The sequence below is a fragment of the Globicephala melas genome, chromosome 20 (genome assembly GCF_963455315.2).
Source record: "Globicephala melas chromosome 20, mGloMel1.2, whole genome shotgun sequence".
Classification (NCBI taxonomy): domain Eukaryota; kingdom Metazoa; phylum Chordata; class Mammalia; order Artiodactyla; family Delphinidae; genus Globicephala; species Globicephala melas.
The window spans coordinates 38358534-38378303 of NC_083333.1; the positions used below are offsets into that span (position 1 = coordinate 38358534).

Below are 19770 nucleotides of genomic sequence, written 5' to 3' on the forward strand. Positions count from 1 at the left end.
GTGAGCCATGGCCGCTGAGCCTGCGCGTCCGGAGCCTGTGCTCTGCAACGGGAGAGGCCACAACAGTAGGAGGCCTGCGTACCGCAAAAAAAAAAAAAAAAAAAGAGCTTATTTACAATATAACAAAGACTATACAGTAACTAGTAATAAACCTATGAAGAAATGTACAAAACTCATGTGAGGAAAACAATAAAATTTTACCGAAGATTATAAAGTTGTGAATAATGAAAAGAGATACGATATTCCTAGATGGGAAGACTTCATACTGTAAAGATGCCAATTCTCATATTAATCTATAAATTCAAAATAATCCCAATTAAAGTCTTAGCAGGATTTTTCATAGAATCAGTTTCATAAGCTGATTCTAAAATCATGCACAAGACAAGATGCCCAAGAATAGCCAAGAAAAAGAACAATAAGGTGATATATTATAGAACCACAATAATTACGAGTTACGGGAAAAGGAATAGACATTTCAGTAGATCAGAATGGAGAGTCAGAAAACAAGTTCATGTTTATATGAGAATTTAGTTATGTTAAATGTGGCATTTAAATTAATGGGGGGGGACTTCCCTGGTGGCCCAGTGGTTAAGACTCCACCTGCCGATGCAGGGGAGACAGGTTCGAGCCCTGGTCCTGGAAGATCCCACATGCCGCGGAGCAACTAAGCCCGTGAGGTACAACTACTGAGCCCACGTGCCTAGAGCCCGTGCTCCACAGCAAGAGAAGCCACGACAGTGAGAAGCCCACGCACCACAGCAAAGGGTAGCCCCACGCTCTCTACAACTAGAGAAAGCCCACGCGCAGCAACAAAGACCCAACACAGCCAAAAATAAATAAATTTATTTAAAAAAAAAAACAATACAGGGATGCCTATTATCATTCAACATTGTTTTGGAAGTTCTAGGGAATACAGTAGACAACATATGAAATATTTAGTGTAAGTATGGAGAAGAAAAAGTTAAAAAAATTATTTTCTGATACATAATTGTATACTCAGAAAACTCAATGAGCTCTAATAAGAAGCACTTAAAGTCAATAAGAGAGTTTGAGGGAATTCCTTGGTGGTCCAGTGGTTAGGACTACACACTTTCACTGCTGAGGGCCCATGTTCAATCCCTGGTCAGGGAACTAAGATCCCACAAACCTCGTGGCACAGCCAAATAATAATAATAATAATAATAATAAGAGAGTTTGAGGATGGTGGGTATAAGGCAAATATATAAAAATCAATCATGTTTCAGGACTTCCCTGGTGGCGCAGTGGTTAAGACTCCACGTTCCCAATGCAGGGGGCCCGGATTTGATCCCTGGTCCGGGAACTAGATCCCACATGGGTGCCGTAACTAAGAGTTTGCATACCACAACTAAGGAGCCAAGTAAGGAGCCCGCCTGCCACAACTAAGACCCAACGCAACCAAATAAATAATTTTTTTTTAATCAATCATGTTTCTCCATATTAGCACCTGGAAATAGGGAAGGTGTTCCATTCATAAGAGCAATAAAGTACTTAAGAATTGTATTAAAAGGACAATTATAGAAACTATCTGAAGATATAAAAAATACATGAACAAATAGAAAGGTAATAGCCATATTCTTGTATGAAAACATTTCATATAAAATAAATATGTAAATTTAATATAATTCCGATTGTAATCCCAATAGAGTTTTTTTTTGGGGGGGTGGTTCTGGGATGGGGATGGAATTGATAAAATGTTCTTAAAGTCGAATAGAATAAATGACTGAACATAGCCAAGAGAATCATGAGAAAGAAAGCTGGGGTTGGGAGGGGTGTCTTGCCTTGCTAGACAAGAAGCAACTGTAAAGGAATGGAGTGGAAACAGTGTGGTGCTGGCACAGGAATGGACAGATTAGTGGAACATAATAGAAAGCCCAGAATAGGCCTCTGAAAGATATACAGTCATTGGATATGACAAAGACGGTCTTTCAGATGAGAAAGATATCTGTCAATAATCGGTGCTGGCATCAGTGTTCTCTTGAGGTATAAAATGGAGCTGAGCTGCTGAGGAGGAGGTGGGAGAAGGCCCTGAGTGCTAGGCTGAGGGCACCTGGTCAGGCCTGGGTCAGATTGGTCCTCATCTCCATCATGTCTCTGCCCAGGTGTTGCCATGGTGATGGCGGTGGAAAACAGCATGGTGCGGGTCGTGGTGCGGGTGCGGCCCCCCACCCCGAGGGAGTTGGAGAGTCAGCGGCGGCCTGTGGTTCAGGTGGTGGATGAGCGGGTGCTGGTGTTTGACCCTGAGGAGCCTGATGGGGGCTTCCTTGGCCTGAAATGGGGCAGCGTCCATGATGGCCCCAGGAAGAAGGGCAAAGACCTGACGTTTGTCTTTGACCGGGTCTTTGGTGAGGCGGCCACCCAACAGGACGTGTTCCATCACACCACCCACAGCATCCTGGACAGCTTCCTCCAGGGCTACAACTGCTCAGGTGAGCCCGTCTCCCCCTCTGCTGGGCACTGGTTGAGGAGGGCTCTGGCCGTGCGTTCTCTGTGGGCCCCCCATTCATTCTTCTCCTGTGTGGGGACCACTCCACTGGGCCACGGGATACAATAGCAGATCAGGCAGACAGCGTTCCTGTATGCGTGAGGCTTACAGTCTAGAACTGGGAGAAAACACATCACAGAATCACACCCACAAGTGTGTGGTTAAAAACCAAGAGAAGTGATATGAGGGAAAGAATTGTGGGCCTTCCACAGAGGAAGCTACCCAGGCTGGAGAAGGCTTCCCTGAGGAAGGGATAAGCTCCTACTCATAGTGGAGACCCCTTTGCCCTCAAATCCACAAGCCTACAGGGGCACCAGGAATGGACACGGAGAACTCAACAGCTGTGAACGTAGGGGATGTGGGTGGGTGGGAGGGAGCAGTGGAACCGCGCATGTGGAAGGAAGGAAAGGGGCTCGGGGAGAAGGGAAGGGCTGACCGGATGGAAATGCACTGGGGGAGCCCCTGGAGAAGGTGGATCTGGCCCTGCCGCCACCCTACTCCCTACTCTGTCTTCTGTAGTGTTTGCCTATGGGGCCACTGGGGCCGGGAAGACACACACCATGCTGGGAAGAGAGGGGGACCCTGGCATCATGTACCTGACCACCATGGAACTGTACAGAAGGCTCGAGGCCTGCCGGGAGGAGAAGAGACTCGAGGTGCTCATCAGCTACCAGGAGGTAGGGCTGTTTGCACCCCAGGACTGGGCGGCCCCATCTCTCATTCTCACAACCACCTAAAGAGGGAGTGGGGTGGAGTAAGCAGGAGGGGGGAGAGGGTGGTAGGGAGTGGGCAGACGGGGGCCCAGAGGGTGGACGCAGCTCCAAGAGAGACTGCGTGTGAACTGACCCCGCCTGTCCTACTCATAACGTGACATCATCCAGCAGAGTGCCACTCACCACGGCGTGTCTCATCATGCTTCCCTGACCCAGCAACTCAGCTCTCCCCAGCGCCTAGGGGAGAGGCTTCCTGACCAGCCTCTCCCTCGGGTCTCTCCCTGGCTTCCTTTCTCCTCAGGTGTACAATGAGCAGATCCACGACCTTCTGGAGCCCAAGGGGCCCCTTGCCATCCGTGAGGACCCCGACAAGGGGGTGGTGGTGCAAGGGCTTTCCTTCCACCAGGTAAGGGGCTGGGCTCAGGTGGGACGAGCAGCCCCACTGGTCCTCCGGGATCCCCTCCCCGGGTAGTTTGGGGATGTCCTGGATCCTGTTGGGGCAGTGGTGGTGATAGCAAGGGGGTAACATGGGTCCTGAAGAGCAGCCCTTCTGTTGGGGGAAAAGTCCCCACTGGGGAGACCACAGCCCCCTTCCTGCACATCTCATCTGTAGCCGACCTCAGCTGAGCAGCTGCTGGGGATGCTGACCAGGGGGAACCGTAACCGCACGCAGCACCCCACTGACGTCAATGCTACGTCCTCCCGCTCCCATGCCATCTTCCAGGTGAGGAGGGGTCACAGGCCAGGGCCTGAAGCTGGAGCTCCTGGTGCCCAGTGGCCCCTCACCCCTGCCATCTGCCCCCAGATCTTCGTGAAGCAGCAGGACCGGATCCCAGGTCTGACGCAGGCCCTTCGGGTGGCCAAGATGAGCCTGATTGACCTGGCTGGCTCGGAGCGGGCGTCCAGCACCCACGCCAAGGGGGAGCGGCTGCGGGAGGGAGCCAACATCAACCGCTCCCTGCTGGCCCTCATCAACGTCCTCAACGCCCTGGCCGACGCAAAGGTAAAGCTGCACGGGGCCAGGCTCCTCCCCAGACAGCGACCCAGTGCCCAAGCCAAGGCTCCCTCCCTCCAGCCCTGGGCCGAAACCTATCAAGTCTAAATTTCCTGGTGGTCCAGTGGTTAGGACTCGGTGCTTTCACTCCAGCGGCCCGGGTTCAGTCCCTGGTCAGAGAACTAAGGTCCTGTAAGCCCAGCAGCGGGGTCAACAAAACAAACAAACAAACAAAAAGCAAAGGCTACCGAGTCTAGCCTGGGTCTGTGTAGTCTAGACACTCGCTCCACGCCCACCCACTGTCCCCAGGGCCGCAAGTCTCACGTGCCCTACCGGGACAGCAAGCTGACCCGCCTGCTCAAGGACTCCATCGGGGGCAACTGCCGCACGGTGATGATCGCTGCCATCAGCCCCTCCAGCCTGGCCTACGAGGACACTTACAACACCCTCAAGTATGCCGACCGGGCCAAGGAGATCAAACTCTCGGTGCGTGCCAGCTGGGAGGGCCACCACCCTGGAGTGGGGGTGTAGGGGTGTCGGGGGAGCCCCCAGGCTGGGAGGAGGAGGGGACAGGACCCACTGGCCTCCTCTGGTACCTGGAGCAAGCGTTCCCGCAAGGCCGAGGGAAGAAGTGCTTAAAGGGGTCCTCGTCCTTAAAATATCACAGCGCTGGGACGATTGAGGCAGTCTTCTCAAGAGGGAGGCAACGGAAGGGAGTGGCCGAGTATCAGCCAGTGATCTTTGTCAGCCTTGTTTTTAGCAGCAGGCCCATATTTTTGGCAAAACAACATATAACACAGATAAAAGCAGAGTTGCCCGGTTTCCCCCGCCTCCTCCAGGGAGCCCCGGTGCTCCAGGAGCCGCTGCGGCAGAGCCCCTGGCCTGCAGAGAGCATATCGGTCAGGGAGCCGGGGTCTCGGGTTCAAAGGCAAGCTCTCCTCTTGCTGTGCTAGGAGAGCCACTGGCCTCCCTGTTCCCTCAGTCGTGAGGGTGCCTCTCGGGAATGTGAGTGAGGTGTGCCTAGCGCAGCGTCTGGCCGCCGGAAGTGGTTGCCGAAAGCTGCTTTGAATGAACAAACAGATCCCTCCCCTGTGCCCCCATCTCAGCTGAAGAGCAACGTGATCAGCCTGGACTGTCACATCAGCCAGTACGCCAGCATCTGCCAGCAGCTCCAGGCTGAGGTGAGGAGCCGCCCCGGGAGCTTGGCCGGGAGGCAGGGCGCCCGGCTCGGGGGCAGGACGGGACCGCCGGCGCGCGGCCAGGGCGCTCTGCCTGCCCCCTGCCTCCTGTGCTCACCCGGCGCTCTGAGGGGCTGGGCTGCTTCATTCCAGGTGGCCGCCCTGAGGGAGAAGCTCCGAGTGTACGAGGCAGGAGCGCAGGCCCCACAGCAGGACTCCTCGCAGCCCCCCATAGCGGACCCTCCACATCAACCGTGAGTTCTGCCACCCCTACCTGCCCCCATCCTTTCTCCAGCTTCTGCAGGGCTAGGACTCCTCGCTTCTGTTCTGGCACCTGGGGTTAGGGGTTCCTACTCACTGCCCGGCACACTGACTGTCACCTAGAATGGTCTATGTCAAAGGAGTAAATCACACCCCAGCCTATATAAGCAGCATCTACTCTTCAAAAGAAGGTGCATTTAAGGGGCGGGTGTCATTGTTTCCTAAACTAGAAAATCCCTGACTCCTTCTCCCACGCTCAGCTACTGCCCTATTATTACCCAGGCATCCACCCCTTATGGACCTGGAGCCACAGAGACCCTGCCGCCTCCCTGATTTTCCCAGCTGCCCCCGCTTCCCCCCTTTCAAACCTCTCCTTTCCGCCTTAGCCTTCCCAGCTGCCCCTCGCCATCCCGCCTCCCCAGCCAGCCCTGCACCCCAGAGCTACGCCCAGGGTCGGCGGTCCTTCAAGAGGAGAGCCTGGGGACAGAGGCCCAGGTGGAGAAGGTCGTGGAAGGGAACTCTTCAGAAAGGGAGCAGCTCCCAGAGGACAAGGACGAAGGTCCGGCTGAGGAGGTAAGACTTGGAGCTGGTGGAATATTGAAAGAAATGCCCCACCCCCAACTCACAGGGTCCCTTCAGTCCCAGCTTCTCTACCTGGATGTCTTACACCTCAGTCATTAGGAGGCTTTCAGATCCTGCGCAGGAAGAACTAGTCTGTCAGATCCTGTGTGTCTGGAAATGGGGAGGCTGAGTGTTAACAGAAGGGGAGCAGGGAAGGAGCACGGGGACCGGGAGAGAAAATGCCGCTACCAGGACCTGGTCGTTCCAGGAGCTGTCACTCCCAATCTTGGAGGAGGGACGGGTTGTAGGAGCTGCTCACGTAAAGCGAGGGAGGCCGTCCTGGGCCCTCGACCTGTGACTCCCTTCCTCTCTAGGTTCCAATCCAGGTGCCAGCACAGAACCTCAGACACCCATTGCCCGGCTCCCCTGACCTGACCCTGCAGCCCAAGCCAGTCGCGGACCACCTCCCACCACAGAACCTGGGCAGCGACCGTTCTAAGCAGTAGGTATCTTCTTGCTCCAAGGCGGGAGGCGATGGGTTCCAGGCCTCCTGGGGTGGGAGCTGGCGCTAAGTACATCACAAAAGCTCTGTTTCTGCTCTAGTTAAAGAGGCAAGTCTTTTCTCATCAACATTGTCCCTTACCTGCTGTCAACAATTAGATATTATCACCTACTCTGTTTATGTAGCATCCTCTCTATTTATTACTCCGTGTAGCTGGCAGCCCAACAGGAGGGAAGCAAAACACCGAATTCCATCCAGACAGCTGGCAAACACCGAGCTAGGGCAGGGCTGCCTGGGCTAGTGCTTTGCTCTCCAGTCTGAAGGCCAAGCTGCCTGTGCTCAGCAAGGAGCCAGCTGCCAGCAGCTGAGCAAGGGACAGCTTTCCTGAGTCAGGTGTTCGTCGTGTGTCTTCATCAACAGATTGACTGCTGCTCCTCTCCTCTGAAGTAAATACAAACCCAAAGAGAAATGGCTTTTGGACCATTCTTTCCGTGCTTAATAGAGAGGTGCAGCTAGTATTTTCTTCCTTGGCCCCCAGAACATAAATCCCCTGCCACTTAGCTTTGCTGCTGCCAACCCTACACCTCCCTCCCCAGCACGCTTCACGCTAAGCAGTGTATTTAAAGCTTCCGGACAGAAGGGCCTGTTTAATTTTATTTCTTGTTGGGGAGTGCCTGTTCCCGACTCAGCAAAAACTGCTGCAGCCTGAATAATCAGCGGCTCATTATCTGTCTCCTGCTGCCGACTCCCCGGGGCCCTGGAGTGGCAGGGATGTACTGGCGGGATGTCCCCTTGGCCCCCAGGGAACAACCATGGACTCCCACTGATGACTCAGGGTCTCTCTGCCTGGAGTCCTGCGTTGCTAGGACACTAGGGTTCTCATTTCTGCTCTGCCTCTGATTTTGTGGTTTCTGACAAGTTGCTTCAACCTTGGCTGCGATTTGGGCATCATGGTCCTCATTTTCCTTACTTCTTAGAGTTAATAATAGATACTAATAAACTGTGATGGAAGACCCCAAGTGTCAGGGGCTGCAGAACATTCTAGATCTTCTCCATGCTTGAAAACAACCTAACAACCAGATCATCGAAAATAATTTTGCTTTGGCCTTAGAGTTTAGAATCTTAGACCACCAGGGCACTGAGTAGATCTTAGATTTTCCAGTTCAGTGGTTTTTCGGAATTTTTTTTTAGCGGCAAAGCCCTGTCTTCAAATGAAATCTTATGCTGAGGTCTAATATGTAGAATGGATAAAGCAGAGCTGTTCTATTAAAAATGTTCTCTGATGGGTTTCTTGAAACCTGAATTGAAAACCCATGATATAGACTGACGGGGGCTACACGGCAAGAGGGACGGGGCCAGACCTGGGTCATCTGACATCCAGGCCAGTGGCTTTCTCCCCAGACTCCCACTTTTCTCTCTCTAATTTTCATATAATGTGTGGCTCAGGCAGATATAGAATGAGTTTCTGCTGTGTCCTTTTTAATTTATATCCTGCCTTCTTTCAAAAAGGCCTTGAGGCTGCTTTATAAAATGAGTTTGGGTTCCCTGAGCACACACTGAGGACAGAGCAGGGGGCTCAGAGATGTCCAGGCAGGTAAATGCTACCCAGGGATAAATGACTGGCCATGAATAATCCCCACCGAGATAACTGTTTATCCTTTAATCGTGGGTGTGCCTCACAGAAGGAAAATTTGCTTTCTTAGAATCTAAATTTACAACATCAATAATTACATTACCCTCGTAATTTCCTTTATTTTATTTTTTACATATATATTTTAAAAAATAAATTTATTTATTTGTTTATTTTTGGCTGCATTGGGTCTTCGTTGCTGCGCGCGGGCTTTCTCTAGTTGCGGCGGGCGGGGGCTACTCTTTTTTTTTTTTTTTTTTTTTTGTGGTACGCGGGCCTCTCACTGCTGTGGCCTCTCCCGTTGCGGAGCACAGGCTCCAGACGCGCAGGCTCAACGGCCATGGCTCACGGGCCTAGCCGCTCCGTGGCATGTGGGATCTTCCCGGACTGGGTCACGAACCCGTGTCCCCTGCATCGGCAGGTGGACTCTTAACCACTGCGCCACCAGGGAAGCCCGAGGGCTACTCTTCATTGCGGTGCGCAGGCTTCTCATTGCGGTGGCTTCTCTTGTTGCGGAGCACGGGCTCTAGGCGCGCGGGCTTCAGTAGTTGTGGCACGCGGACTCAATAGTTGTGGCTCGCGGGCTCTAGAGCACAGGCTCAGTAGTTGTGGCGCATGGGCTTAGTTGCTCTGCGGCATGTGGGATCTTCCCAGACCAGGGCTCGAACCCGTGTCCCCTGCATTGGCAGGCAGATTCTTAACCACTGCGCCACAAGGGGAGTCCTTCGTAATTTTCTTTAAATAGCCCCTCAGTGCATGTGAAGTATGTGTTAATACACACATACTCTTTCAGCATCCCAATCACTGAATAGAAAGAGCAGACTGAATGCATTTTTGAGGGTCTCCTCGGAGCCAAGATCAACATGGCCTATCTTATTTAATCTCATTAACCTAACAAGGTAGATGGCATTATTATTATTACTATTAGAGAAAACAACAGTTAACTAACCTTATAGTGCTGGGTATGTGCCAAGTACTCTTTAAACACTTTATATCTAAGATAACCCATTTGGGGAATTCCCTGGCGATCCAGTGGTTGGGACTCTGTGCTTTCATTACTGAGGGCCCGGGTTCAATCCCTGGTCAGGGAACTAGGATTCCGCAATCTGCCTATTTCATCTCCCCAGCAACCCTGTGAGATGGCTGCGTGTGTTGACCTCATTTTAGGGATGCGGACACTGAGGGTAGGAGGTGATCCGAGGTCACGCAGCTGGGATGTGTTGGAGCCGGGTTTTGAGCTGTTAGTCTGACTTGAGCCTGGCTCTTCTCTGCTACCTCCCATCGCCCCTCTGGGAAATGGACTTAAGATCACAGCACTTGTAGGTGGCAGAGCTCAGAGGAAACTCAGACCTTCCGAGTCCAAGGCCACTTAGTGCCCTTTCCCTACTTCCCAAGTACTGTCTTTGTCAGGGGACACGTTTAGTGAGTGAAGCCGCCCACCATTACCGGGGTCATCTCCGCCAGCCCTGGTCTTCAGCACGGCTGGAAGGGTGATGAGGCCAGCCAGGCAGTCCGGGAGGGCCAGTGCACGTGTGCTGCTCACCACACCTGGAGCCCTGGGGCTGGGTCCTCCAGGCAGGTCTGAGGTGGAGTGGGGATCCCCTTCTCTCTGTTCCAGGTTGGCTCTGAGGGTGTTGTGCCTGGCCCAGCGCCAGTATTCCCTGCTCCAAGCAGCCAACCTCCTGACCCCTGACATGATCGCAGAATTCGAGATGCTGCAGCAGCTGGTACAAGAGGAAAACACTGAGCCTGGAGCAGAGGCCACCGCGGAGCCTGACCCGGCCAGGGGGCCACCTCTGGCTCAGGAGCTACGTTCAGAGTCAAGTGAGTCTCAGCCCTGCTCGGCCTCTGTCTTCTGGTGCCAAGGGGTGGCTGGGGCCCCAGGTGCAGGGTTATAGTTCGGTCAGAGACTGGACCCCTAGGATCATGGACTTCTGCACAGAGAGGCCCCAGGGGTCACGCAGACCCGAGGAGTCAGGGGCTCCTGCCTGTCCGGTGTCTCTCTTCCCCAATTCTACACATTCTTCCTTCTGGCCAATCCCTGATCTCCCCTCAGCACCCTCCTCTCTGCCCAGAGTCTCCAGGATACTCCGGCCCTGTGACCCGGACCATGGCAAAGCAACTGAATGGCCTCATACACGCTCTCGGCGTCCCACCCGGGCCTGACCGCACCTCAGCTCAGGCATCCCAGCGGCCCACAGAGAAGAAAAGGAGGAGACCGAGCCCCTTGGAGCCAGACAGCCCCCCAGACCCGAAGCCCGGGACCAAGCGCCGGCGCCAGTCCCTCCTGCCCTGCCCGAGGAGGGGGACCCCGCCTGAGGCTCGGCTTCCGTGTGGGCCCATCACCCCCACGGGGGGACGGGCCTCCTCCCCCCGCCATTCCCCCAACTTCTGCCCAGCCACAGTCATCAAAAGCCGGGTGCCCCTGGGCCCTTCCACTCTGCAGAACTGCTCTACCCCTCTGGCCCTGCCTGCACGGGACCTCAACGCCACCTTTGATCTCTCTGAGGAGACCCCCTCAAAGCTGGGCTTCCACGAATGCATTGGCTGGGACAGTGTCCCCCGGGAGCTGAACAGGCTGGATCAGCCCTTCATCCCCAGGTGGGTCTCCCTTCTGGCCTCCCAGCAGGGGGTCAGGGGCCACAAGGGACAGAGGTGCTGCCCAGGGGAACGGAAGACAGCACGCTCTTGGAATTGGGACACTGCATCTCCTTCCCTTTGGTCTGACCAGCATCCAGGCCCAGGAGAGCAGAACGCGCCGTCTCTTTGGAGGCGTCGCTCCTCTCCAGGCCCTGCCTTGTCCATCTATACTTCAAAGCCGCCAGCTCTGTGCTGGTTTGTCACATGCCCCTGAGCAGCTCACAGGCGCCGCCTATGGGGAGGGTCAGCGGGGAGGAGGAACTAACACGGGGTGCCCGGCCCACTCTGTTCCTTGGCATAACCTGGGCCTGGTCTGAGTTCTGTATCCCACTGAGAAATACCTGTTTCTACCACTTCCACCCCAGACTTTACCCTCCAGCCCAGCATCTGGAACCGGGAAGGGGATCCTGAGAAAACTTTCTTCAGCATTTTTCAGTGGGAAGATGCTCTCACCCTCGGCTTCTGCCCGCGTGGCAGGGAGGGGGGAGCAGCGACCAGCTCAGGACGGTCCAAGGCCGCGAACAAGCAGCAGACTGACCTGGACTTGGGAGGCCGAGGGTGGCAGGCTGCCCACTGCTCCCCCCACCTCTCCCACAGCCCAAACCCCCTCTCAGTAACAAGCTCAGAGCCAGGCAGGTAGAAGGGTGAAACTGTCTGAACTCCAGTTCCCCGGACGCGCCAGAAACTGACACCTGGATGTTCTCCCAGAGCAGGCCTGTCGCTCAGCTGTCAGCCCAGACCGAGTGAGGCAGGGAGGGGAGTCCACCTCTTAGGAGGAAGAAACCGCAGAGGTCACCTTGTCTAACCTCCCTGCCCCGCACGCCGGGTGCCGGAGCGGGAGGTGCTGGCACTCTTCTCTGGTTCCCTCCTGATGTGCCACCTTCATCCTCCTCCCTCCCCAGCGGACCCAGGCCCCTGTTCACCGTGAAGGGCCCCAAGCCGGCAACTTCCTTCCCTGGGACCTCAGCTCGCAAGAAGAGGCGCGTTGTGAGGTGAGGCTGGGGAGGTGTGGGCAGAGGAGAAGAAGGAGCTGTCACCAGGGCAGCAGGTGCCTGGGCCAACTACAGCTGGTCCTCTGGCAGGACCAGCGTCTGGTTGTCTGAGGTTCCCTGGGCTCTTGCTATTACAGGATTATATTAGAGATGTCTCCCTCCTTTGGTAAAGGCCACAGACCCTCTCTCTACGAGGGGGACATTCAGTGTTCACTGGGTAATCCAGGGAGTGGACTACCCACCCCCCTCACCTCTACTTCCCTCCCAAACCGCACTCAGCTCCCCTCCCCTCTGCTGCCTCTCCCACCCTCAGGTCTGGCCTTGGCCAAGTGCTTCCTACTGTTGCTCAGCCTCCCCCCACTCCCAAGGCTCCGTGTCTAGCTCTTACCCTCCCACCCCCACCGCCCCCCCCCCATAGTCCAGAGGCTTGGCCGTGACCTTCCTCCCTTCTTCCTTCCTTCCCTCCCGCAGTTCCCGCGGCCACAGTCGCATCGCCCGCCTCCCCAGCAGCACCTTGAAGAGGTCAGCTGGGCCCCTGGCAATCCCAGGTGACTGGTATTTGGGGGCAGGGATGCTCTGGGTCAGAGTGGCAGATGGGGACAAGAAGTAGGAGGGGAGGGAGTTCCCTGGCGGTCCAGTGGTTAAGACTCGGCGCGTTCACTGCGGTGGCCCAGGTTCCATCCCTGGTCAGGGAAGTAAGACCTCGCAAGCCGCCAAAAAAAAAAATGTAGGCGGGGACAGGCGAGAGGAGGGCATGGGGTACTTCCGAGCATCTCAGGGACCCTGGTGAGAGAAATGGGGGATGGGGTGGGGGAAGGGAACGGTGGGATACAGCCTCACTTTTCTCCTTCCTCCCTGCGTCCCCTCATCTAACTGGCCTGCAGAGCCCCCCTCCAGTCTCCACTCCCCTGGCAACCACAGGAGCCAGAAGGAACTGTTGAGGGTTGGGAGAGCGCTGTCAGCTGGGAGCTGCTCCGCCAAGGTGTCCTGACCGCCGGCCCCTGTTGGTCCCTGGAGCCGCCTAAACCAGGAGCCCTGACCTGCCTTCCTCGGCTCGGAGCAATTAATGCCAACGCCCTCTTCCTTTACTAACAGTCCTCCCCCAGACGTTCATTCTGCTGCTCACCCTCTTTATTAATCTCTTGTTACACTCAGCTTCTCAGCGTGTACTTATTCATTTGTGAGTTTTAACGTGTTGCTATTTTAAAGGGTGCTGCCATCATTCCCCCCTGGTTTATAACACCCTCCATGCAGGAAGGTGGCTTTTGGGGGCCTTGTTGCCCACCCCCCATCTAACACAGGGCTCTGCACAGTGATGCCCGCTGTGCAGTTGAGGAGGGGTGGGCATGGGATGGGGGCATGAGGGAGTCCCAGCTTGGCTCTTCCTGGCTTTGAGAGGAAGGCGTCTTCAGCCCCATCCCCCCAGCCTGGAGTAAGAGCCCCAACCCCATGCCACAGTCCTGGCGATGATGCAGATGATGGTGGTGCCTTGATTTCCAAATAAAGAGAGTTTATCGTTTTTACCCTATTGTAAACAGGATACACACTCAGTGTAAGAAGAAGTGTAAACATTAATGCTACCACCTAGACGTAAGAGCTGTTAATACTTGGGTTTATATCTGCTGATCCTTCAGTTCTGCATGTATATATATATATATATATATATATGTATATATATATACATATATAGTTTTTTAATTATAATGACTAATAAACCACCTCCATCCTTGGTGTGTGTTTCTCTCTGTACACCTAGGTAGGATAGCAACCCCTTCCTCCTCTTCAAGAAACTTCTGAGTATAAAAAACATGCCCCCTCTGCCTCCTCCTTCAGCCTTACAGGTGGGCCCTGTCCCTTACTCCGCAGTCCCACCTTCTGCTAAGGGCCCCTGCTCCTTAGCAGGTGAAGAAGCTATCACCCCTGGAGGCCAGGTCCATCCTCCTACAGCCTGCGTGTGGTGGGTTGCCAGGAGTCCTGTCGTCAGAGAGAGCATCTTAGTGGTCCCCAGGTCTTACAAGGCTCCAGGCTGAGCCTCCACCTGCTGGAACCCATTGCAATCTTCCTCCCACAGCTCCGAAAGCTCCCCTCCACCCCCATTCGTGGCTTTCCTCTCCACTCATTCGGATTGTGACAGTTCAACCCAAGCCTACCTCTTTTTCCCCAGGAAGACGTGGCTGGCTGCATGAACGAATGGCATAACCAAAATTCCAGGAATCTGTGTTTAAATTGCTTCTGAAAACAAACACGTAAAATGCATTTAGCACTTTGTGAGTAGTGTGTAAACAATGTCGCTAATTTCAAGTGAGGCCTCTGCTGCTCTGGGTGAGCAACCTCCCCCTCTACCTGGGGCAGCCCTCCCCGCTCAGTTTCCATGCCTTTTTGGAGGAGTGGAGAGCACAGAGGGGAGCGCCGCATTCCTACCGGCTGCAGGCATCTCACACGACTTCACGACCTTATGAGGTATAATGAGGAAATAGACAAAAAGGTTAACAAAATGTGCCCGGAGTTAAGACGGCAAGTGGCAGCGCCAGGACTCAGACCAGGATCTGGTTGCACACGTGACACCAAGCTGCTTCTGTTTAGAAGTGAACAGACATCGTTTCTTTCCGCGTGCCGGGAATTTCCTCCTCTCCAATTAGTCTTCATGAGTTTCCTTCCCCTGGGTACCATGATCCCCCAGAAGCAGTCACCGCCTCACATCTGTAGCCCCCAACGGCTTGGTGTGGTGCCTTTGACCTCAGGAGACCTCGCCGCATGCTGGTTGGATCCAAATTGAATAAGTTCCTCATTTCCTGGGGCCCTCACATCTATTATCTCATTTGATCGTCACCATCACCCCTGCAAGCGCAGAGGCAGCAGGCACAGGGCAAGGTGGCTGGTAACCAGGGCCAGGAGGGCAAGCTTCGCCCAACAGGCTCCGTTGCACGAGGGCTGGGGGCAGCTTGCAAGGGGAAGAGGTCACTCTTGACAAGGATGTTCTGCAGCTGACCATTCGCTCAGCAAACGTTTGTGGCTCCGTGGTGCAGAATGTGCTCTCGGGTGACCCATTAAATGTACAAAGACTCTGCCAGTGGAGTTAAGCACACGTGGCTCCTGCCCTCAATCACGGGAGGTTGGGCTGAGATGGGCCGCTCACAAGGAGGCAGCCTGGCTGGTCCAGGGAGCTGGCAGGGGCTGAGGGGGGCAGTGAGCTGACGGCCGGCTCCCAGCTGACCCCCGTGGGCAGCGATGAGGCTCTGAGATTGGACTGTTCTCACATAGAGTCATCCGCCAGAGGCGGCAATAGATGTCTCCCCCGTCCACTGCCCTAGGTTCCCCCTCCCGGCTTCAGCCTGCCTCTTCCGCCTTGAGGGCCTACGCAGGGCCCCTCCCTCTACTTCAGGGAGTTTAGACGTCCTCTCTTCCCAGGCTCTATGCACCCACTCCAGGCCCCGAAGCTCAGGTCTGGGCTCCACCCCGGGGGCACAAATTCCTGCCCAGTTCAGAGAATCAGGCTCAGTGTCAGGAGCTGCAGACACAGAACAAGACATGGTCCCTTCACACAGAGTCAGGATGCAGTCCTTGTCACCTGAGAGTAAACCAAACCTCCGTCAGTGTTAGGATGTGTCAAGAGGAAGGGACTGGGCTTTTCCCACTGGGTCCTCCCACCGCCAGCCATCGGCTTGGCACCCACAGGGGACATCCTCACCCCATGGGGATCCTTCCTCCCTGGCAGCTGCTAACTCAGGCATCCTGCCTCCCAGACCCTTGCTCATCTGCCTCCAGTTTCCCCCAGAATGTCTCTTTGGCTCTTGGCTAGGTTTGGGGGATCCTGCTTCCCAGACAGAGTCTAGTTTCTGGCTATCTTCCCCTTCTCCACAGTTCTTTTGTGAATAGGGACCTAGAAAGTCTTGGGATGGAGTTTGTGGGTGGAGGAAGGGACCAGAGTCGTACCCAAGAGCCTGGAGACCATGGCTGTGTTTTCTAGCTCACCCCAGAGCTCCCCTGGGCTCACCCGCAGCCCTACCCCCGGCTCTTCCTGCCCATTTGAAGGACCACTGGATTGGAAATAACAGGCCGCCGGTCAGCCCTCTCCTCCCTCCAGGGACACATCTGGTCCCCGCCTCTCACCCTCCCAAAGGGACACAGTCAGGCAGGGAGACAGAAGGGAGCAGGGAGCAGAGCAGACCAAGGAAAGCAATTAAAGAGCTGGTCTCAGGGTTAGAGGCCGGGAGCAGGCTTGAGCGGCCCCTGGCTGGGTGGGGAGGCAGGAGTAGAGCAAGGCCCCGAGCTTATTAACCCCAACACAGCAGCCTGGCCCCTGGGTCTGTGAAGGTGAATGAGCTGGTGCCTCCAACGGCTGAGGGGCTGGGGAAGAGAAGGGGAAGGAGTCCAGGGGTTCAGCCAGGAGCCCTTCTGCAGCCACAGGAGTCGGGCGCTTTTAGCCGACAGAGCTGGATGGACACAGGCTCAGGATCGGAGAAGGAACCATCCCTGGCTGGAGGCAGCCATCCTCCAACCGTCCTCCAACAGAAAGGGGAGACCCCTGCGCTCAGGGAGCTCCCAGTTGACAGTGAACCATGGGTTCTCCCATTAGCTGGCTCCCATCCAAGGGGAAAGGGCAGCTCCTGTCCTGTGGGTGCCTGAGTCTGAAAGGGGAGACAGACCATACCCTTAGGTGCATCCCAGTCTGATGGAAAACATAGGTCTAGCAACGGGAGGACCCCATCTTCAGGGGGTCTTGTCCTTGGGAAGCCTCAGGCTAAAGTGCAGAAGAGACTCGCACCCATGGGAGATGCTGACACACCAAGAGGTTCTCAAGCCAATGGAGCTGTGGGTCTCAAGCCCACAAGGGCTGGGGAAGGGCAAGGATGGAGCGACAGAGCCCACTGTGGGAGTCAGGGAGGAGAGCAAGCAGGCTGGGAGACAGCCTGTACTCTGAGTCTCCTCCAGAACAGGGGGACATAACTCTCACATGTCTCCTGGGAGACCCAAAGCCACAAACAACTAGTGATCTGGGGGCAAAGGGTGCTGCCCCCTCCCCACATCCTGTCCACACTGCCAGGTAACTGCCCTTTGCAGGGGGGGCCTGCCCACATGCTGTCCCTGCCCCAACCCCAATGGAGTCAACAGGACATGGCCGCTCCCCTGGAAGACCCAGCTCCCAGCCCCCCAGGTCCACCCCATCACAGATGCGCTAACATGGAAACAGGTGAAGCACCTGGTAGGTGTTATTAAATGGAAGCTAGGATTTGTCGAGCACCTGCTGTGTCCGGCTTTTCACTGATTTTTATCTCACAACTACCTTGGAAGTAAATATGTCTAGACCTCATTTTACAGATGGGGAAATGGAGACTCAGCGAAGGTTCCAGAGTCATCCAAGATCATACAGCTATTGAGTGGCCATGGCCTTGCTCTCTCCCCTAGACAGCACTGCCACAGCAGTCAGAGGCAGTTCTAGTGAGCCCTCAAAGTGATGTACATTTGGGTTTTAGAAAGCCTGCCTAGAGCTGTGAGACCAACTTTCTTCCTGCCTCCAAAGGGCTATGTCCACCCGGCCACTCGGACCTGGTCAGCTCAGCACTGCCATCTAGTGGCCAGTTTCCTTCCTCAGAGATGGGTCACTGAGTGGATGGACTGGTCAGAGATCCATGTTCTCTCCATCCCACTCACTCTTGTTGACCACCGTGCTGTGCCAGGCACTGGGAGAGTGGCAGGAGCATAAGCGGAGTCAGTGGGCAGCAGTCAAGGGACAAAAGGGCCCCTTGAATTAGAGGCTGGCAGGTTTGGAAAACACTGGGCACTTTGCGTGCAGGTTGAGGCCGGGTGACGTGTTGATCTATCCTGGGATCAACTTGGGTCTTGTAGGCAGGAGGGCATCCTGGCAAGTTCTGACGTAGAAGATGGGCACAGGGAGTGGGAGGTCATCTTGTCCCCAACTCAGCTTGCAGTGGGGCGCAGCTTGGCCGAAGGCCGTGTGGAAGGGTGTCCAGGCATCCTCTTCTTGGGACCCGCAGCGTTCTGCCGTCTAGTCCGGAAGTCAGTCTAGGAACTGGCCCGAGGCTTTGGATGATGAGGCCCTCAGATTGGGGAAGCAGGAGAGGAGGCGCCACAGAGAATGGGGCCTGAGTCAGGCTGGGAGGAGGCGGGTAGAGGTGGAGGCCGGGAGCTGTGTCTGCCTGAGGCAGATGTGCATCACGGTGTGACCTAGAACAGAGGGAGAGGGGACATAACTGTCCAACAACAGGGCTTGGTTACGTTAATGCACGTAATGGAAAACCATGCAACTGTTAAAATGATGATGTAGATAAATATTTACTGATATGGAAAGATGTTCACAACATATTGTCTAGTAAAAAAAAGCAAGTTACAAAATAATTTGTACAGCATGAGCCTACTTTTAAAAACTGAATTTATATGTGTAGAAAAAAATCCGGTAATGTTTATATCTCCAGGTGGCAAAATTATAGCTAATTAAATTTTGTTTTGCTTATCTGTATTTGCTGATTTTTCTACAATGAAGGTATAATAAAAAATAATGAAGGTTTGACAAACAACCATGACTGAGTCTATCTATTTCTTTGCTTTGCTGTGTGGACAACTTCAGATAGTTAAGGGCTGAGTGTGGAGCTGGGTCTGAAGGTTGGATGGGAGTTGAAGATGGAGGGAGAGGGCCTGGGTGGGTGACAGGGGCCCAGCGAGTGGCTGAAGGGGTTAAAGAGGGGGTCTCATCTGCTGCTGCCGAAACGAGCTGAGCCTCTGTCTCCCAGACACAATTACTGAGAGTCCCTGACAAGCCCTTCCTGCTCTATTACATCTTTTCCCTCCAGTTCCGCTTTGCGCTCATTTCAACTAGATTTCACTTGTACAAAGAGAGAAGGCCACACACTGTGACTTGCCCTGCAAGCTGGAAGGGCAGCCTCTCCAAGCCACGGAGAGGAGTTGGGGCAAGGGTTTGTCCCCAGTCTTGTTCTTCCTTTAATGTCACTCCCCACCCCCATCCTTCCCCGGCCCCTCAACCCACAGCAGGATCAAGTGACTGGGTGCCCCCTCCTCAAGATTCAAGATTCCCCTCCCCATGACACTGCTCAGGCCCAGGGTCAGACTCTGCTAAAGAATTAGGGATTCTCACCTCCTCTCTCTGCTTGGGACTCATGGGGAAGTCTTGGCGAGCAGCCTGTAACCTGCCCGAATGAAAAGCATCTCCCCTGGCGTGGACGAGAGGGCATTGCCCAGACAGGAGCTCAGGGGCTGCGCTGGCTCTGACAGCTGGGGAGGAGGCGAGTAGCCAGACCCTGTCTGCAGAGCTGGAGACCTGGCAGTGCTGCGCTACCCCCAGGGCTTCCCCTTGTGCCCACTGAATGACTCACCTTGGCACAAACACAATGGTCAGGGGTGGGCACAGAGCCTGCTCCCTGCTGCACCCCAGCCCCCATCAGATGCTTTCCGAGAAGCTCTTTGAGCAAGGGGCTTGGGCTGCACCCCACCCAACAGGCTGGCATCTTGGGATAAAAACAGCACAGCCCCCTGCAAGGGCTGCCCTTGTCACGCGACACCCTCACCGGCAGTGGAGAACAAGGCTCCATTCAGCAAGTGCTCGGGAAAAGGCATCAGAGGCCCAGGCGTGGGCAGTGGGCAGTGGGGCGGTGCGGGGGGGGGGCAGGAGAGGAAGGCTGCCCACTTCCCAGAAGTCCAGGGACACAGATGGGTGAAGGGCCTGGGCAGGACCCCAGGGGACCAGATAGAAGGTGTGATTGGATCTGAAATCTCAAGGGGCAACAGGGCCCAGGCCCCAGGCTCCCAGTTCAAACCCACCG

At 55.0% G+C, this 19770-nt stretch overlaps 1 protein-coding gene across 2 annotated transcripts; it reads left to right on the forward strand.

The window, feature by feature from the left end:
• The first annotated feature begins 2134 nt into the window (after positions 1-2134).
• KIF18B (kinesin family member 18B) lies at positions 2135-13687 on the forward strand. 2 transcript variants are annotated; one of them, XM_060290434.1, is made up of 15 exons: positions 2135-2447; positions 3023-3180; positions 3518-3622; positions 3830-3940; positions 4022-4219; positions 4520-4696; positions 5317-5391; positions 5542-5642; positions 6036-6222; positions 6585-6712; positions 9961-10166; positions 10391-10943; positions 11885-11974; positions 12446-12522; positions 12859-13687. In XM_060290434.1, exons 1-15 carry the CDS (start codon positions 2135-2137, stop codon positions 12963-12965), a joined length of 2586 nt encoding a protein of 861 aa, XP_060146417.1. In that variant the 3' UTR covers positions 12966-13687. The 2 variants fall into 2 exon arrangements, with proteins under 2 accessions (XP_060146417.1, XP_060146418.1); XM_060290435.1 differs by having other exon boundaries at positions 6072-6222.
• The last annotated feature ends 6083 nt before the right edge of the window (positions 13688-19770 follow it).

Excerpts from the sequence above, each read along its gene's own strand:
- KIF18B (XM_060290434.1), top strand. The coding sequence starts at position 2,135 with ATGGCGGTGGAAAACAGCATGGTGCGGGTCGTGGTGCGGGTGCGGCCC. Across the intron at positions 3,623-3,829 it reads AAGGGCTTTCCTTCCACCAG|CCGACCTCAGCTGAGCAGCT; the intron begins GTAAGGGGCTGG and ends TCTCATCTGTAG. Across the intron at positions 3,941-4,021 it reads GCTCCCATGCCATCTTCCAG|ATCTTCGTGAAGCAGCAGGA; the intron begins GTGAGGAGGGGT and ends ATCTGCCCCCAG.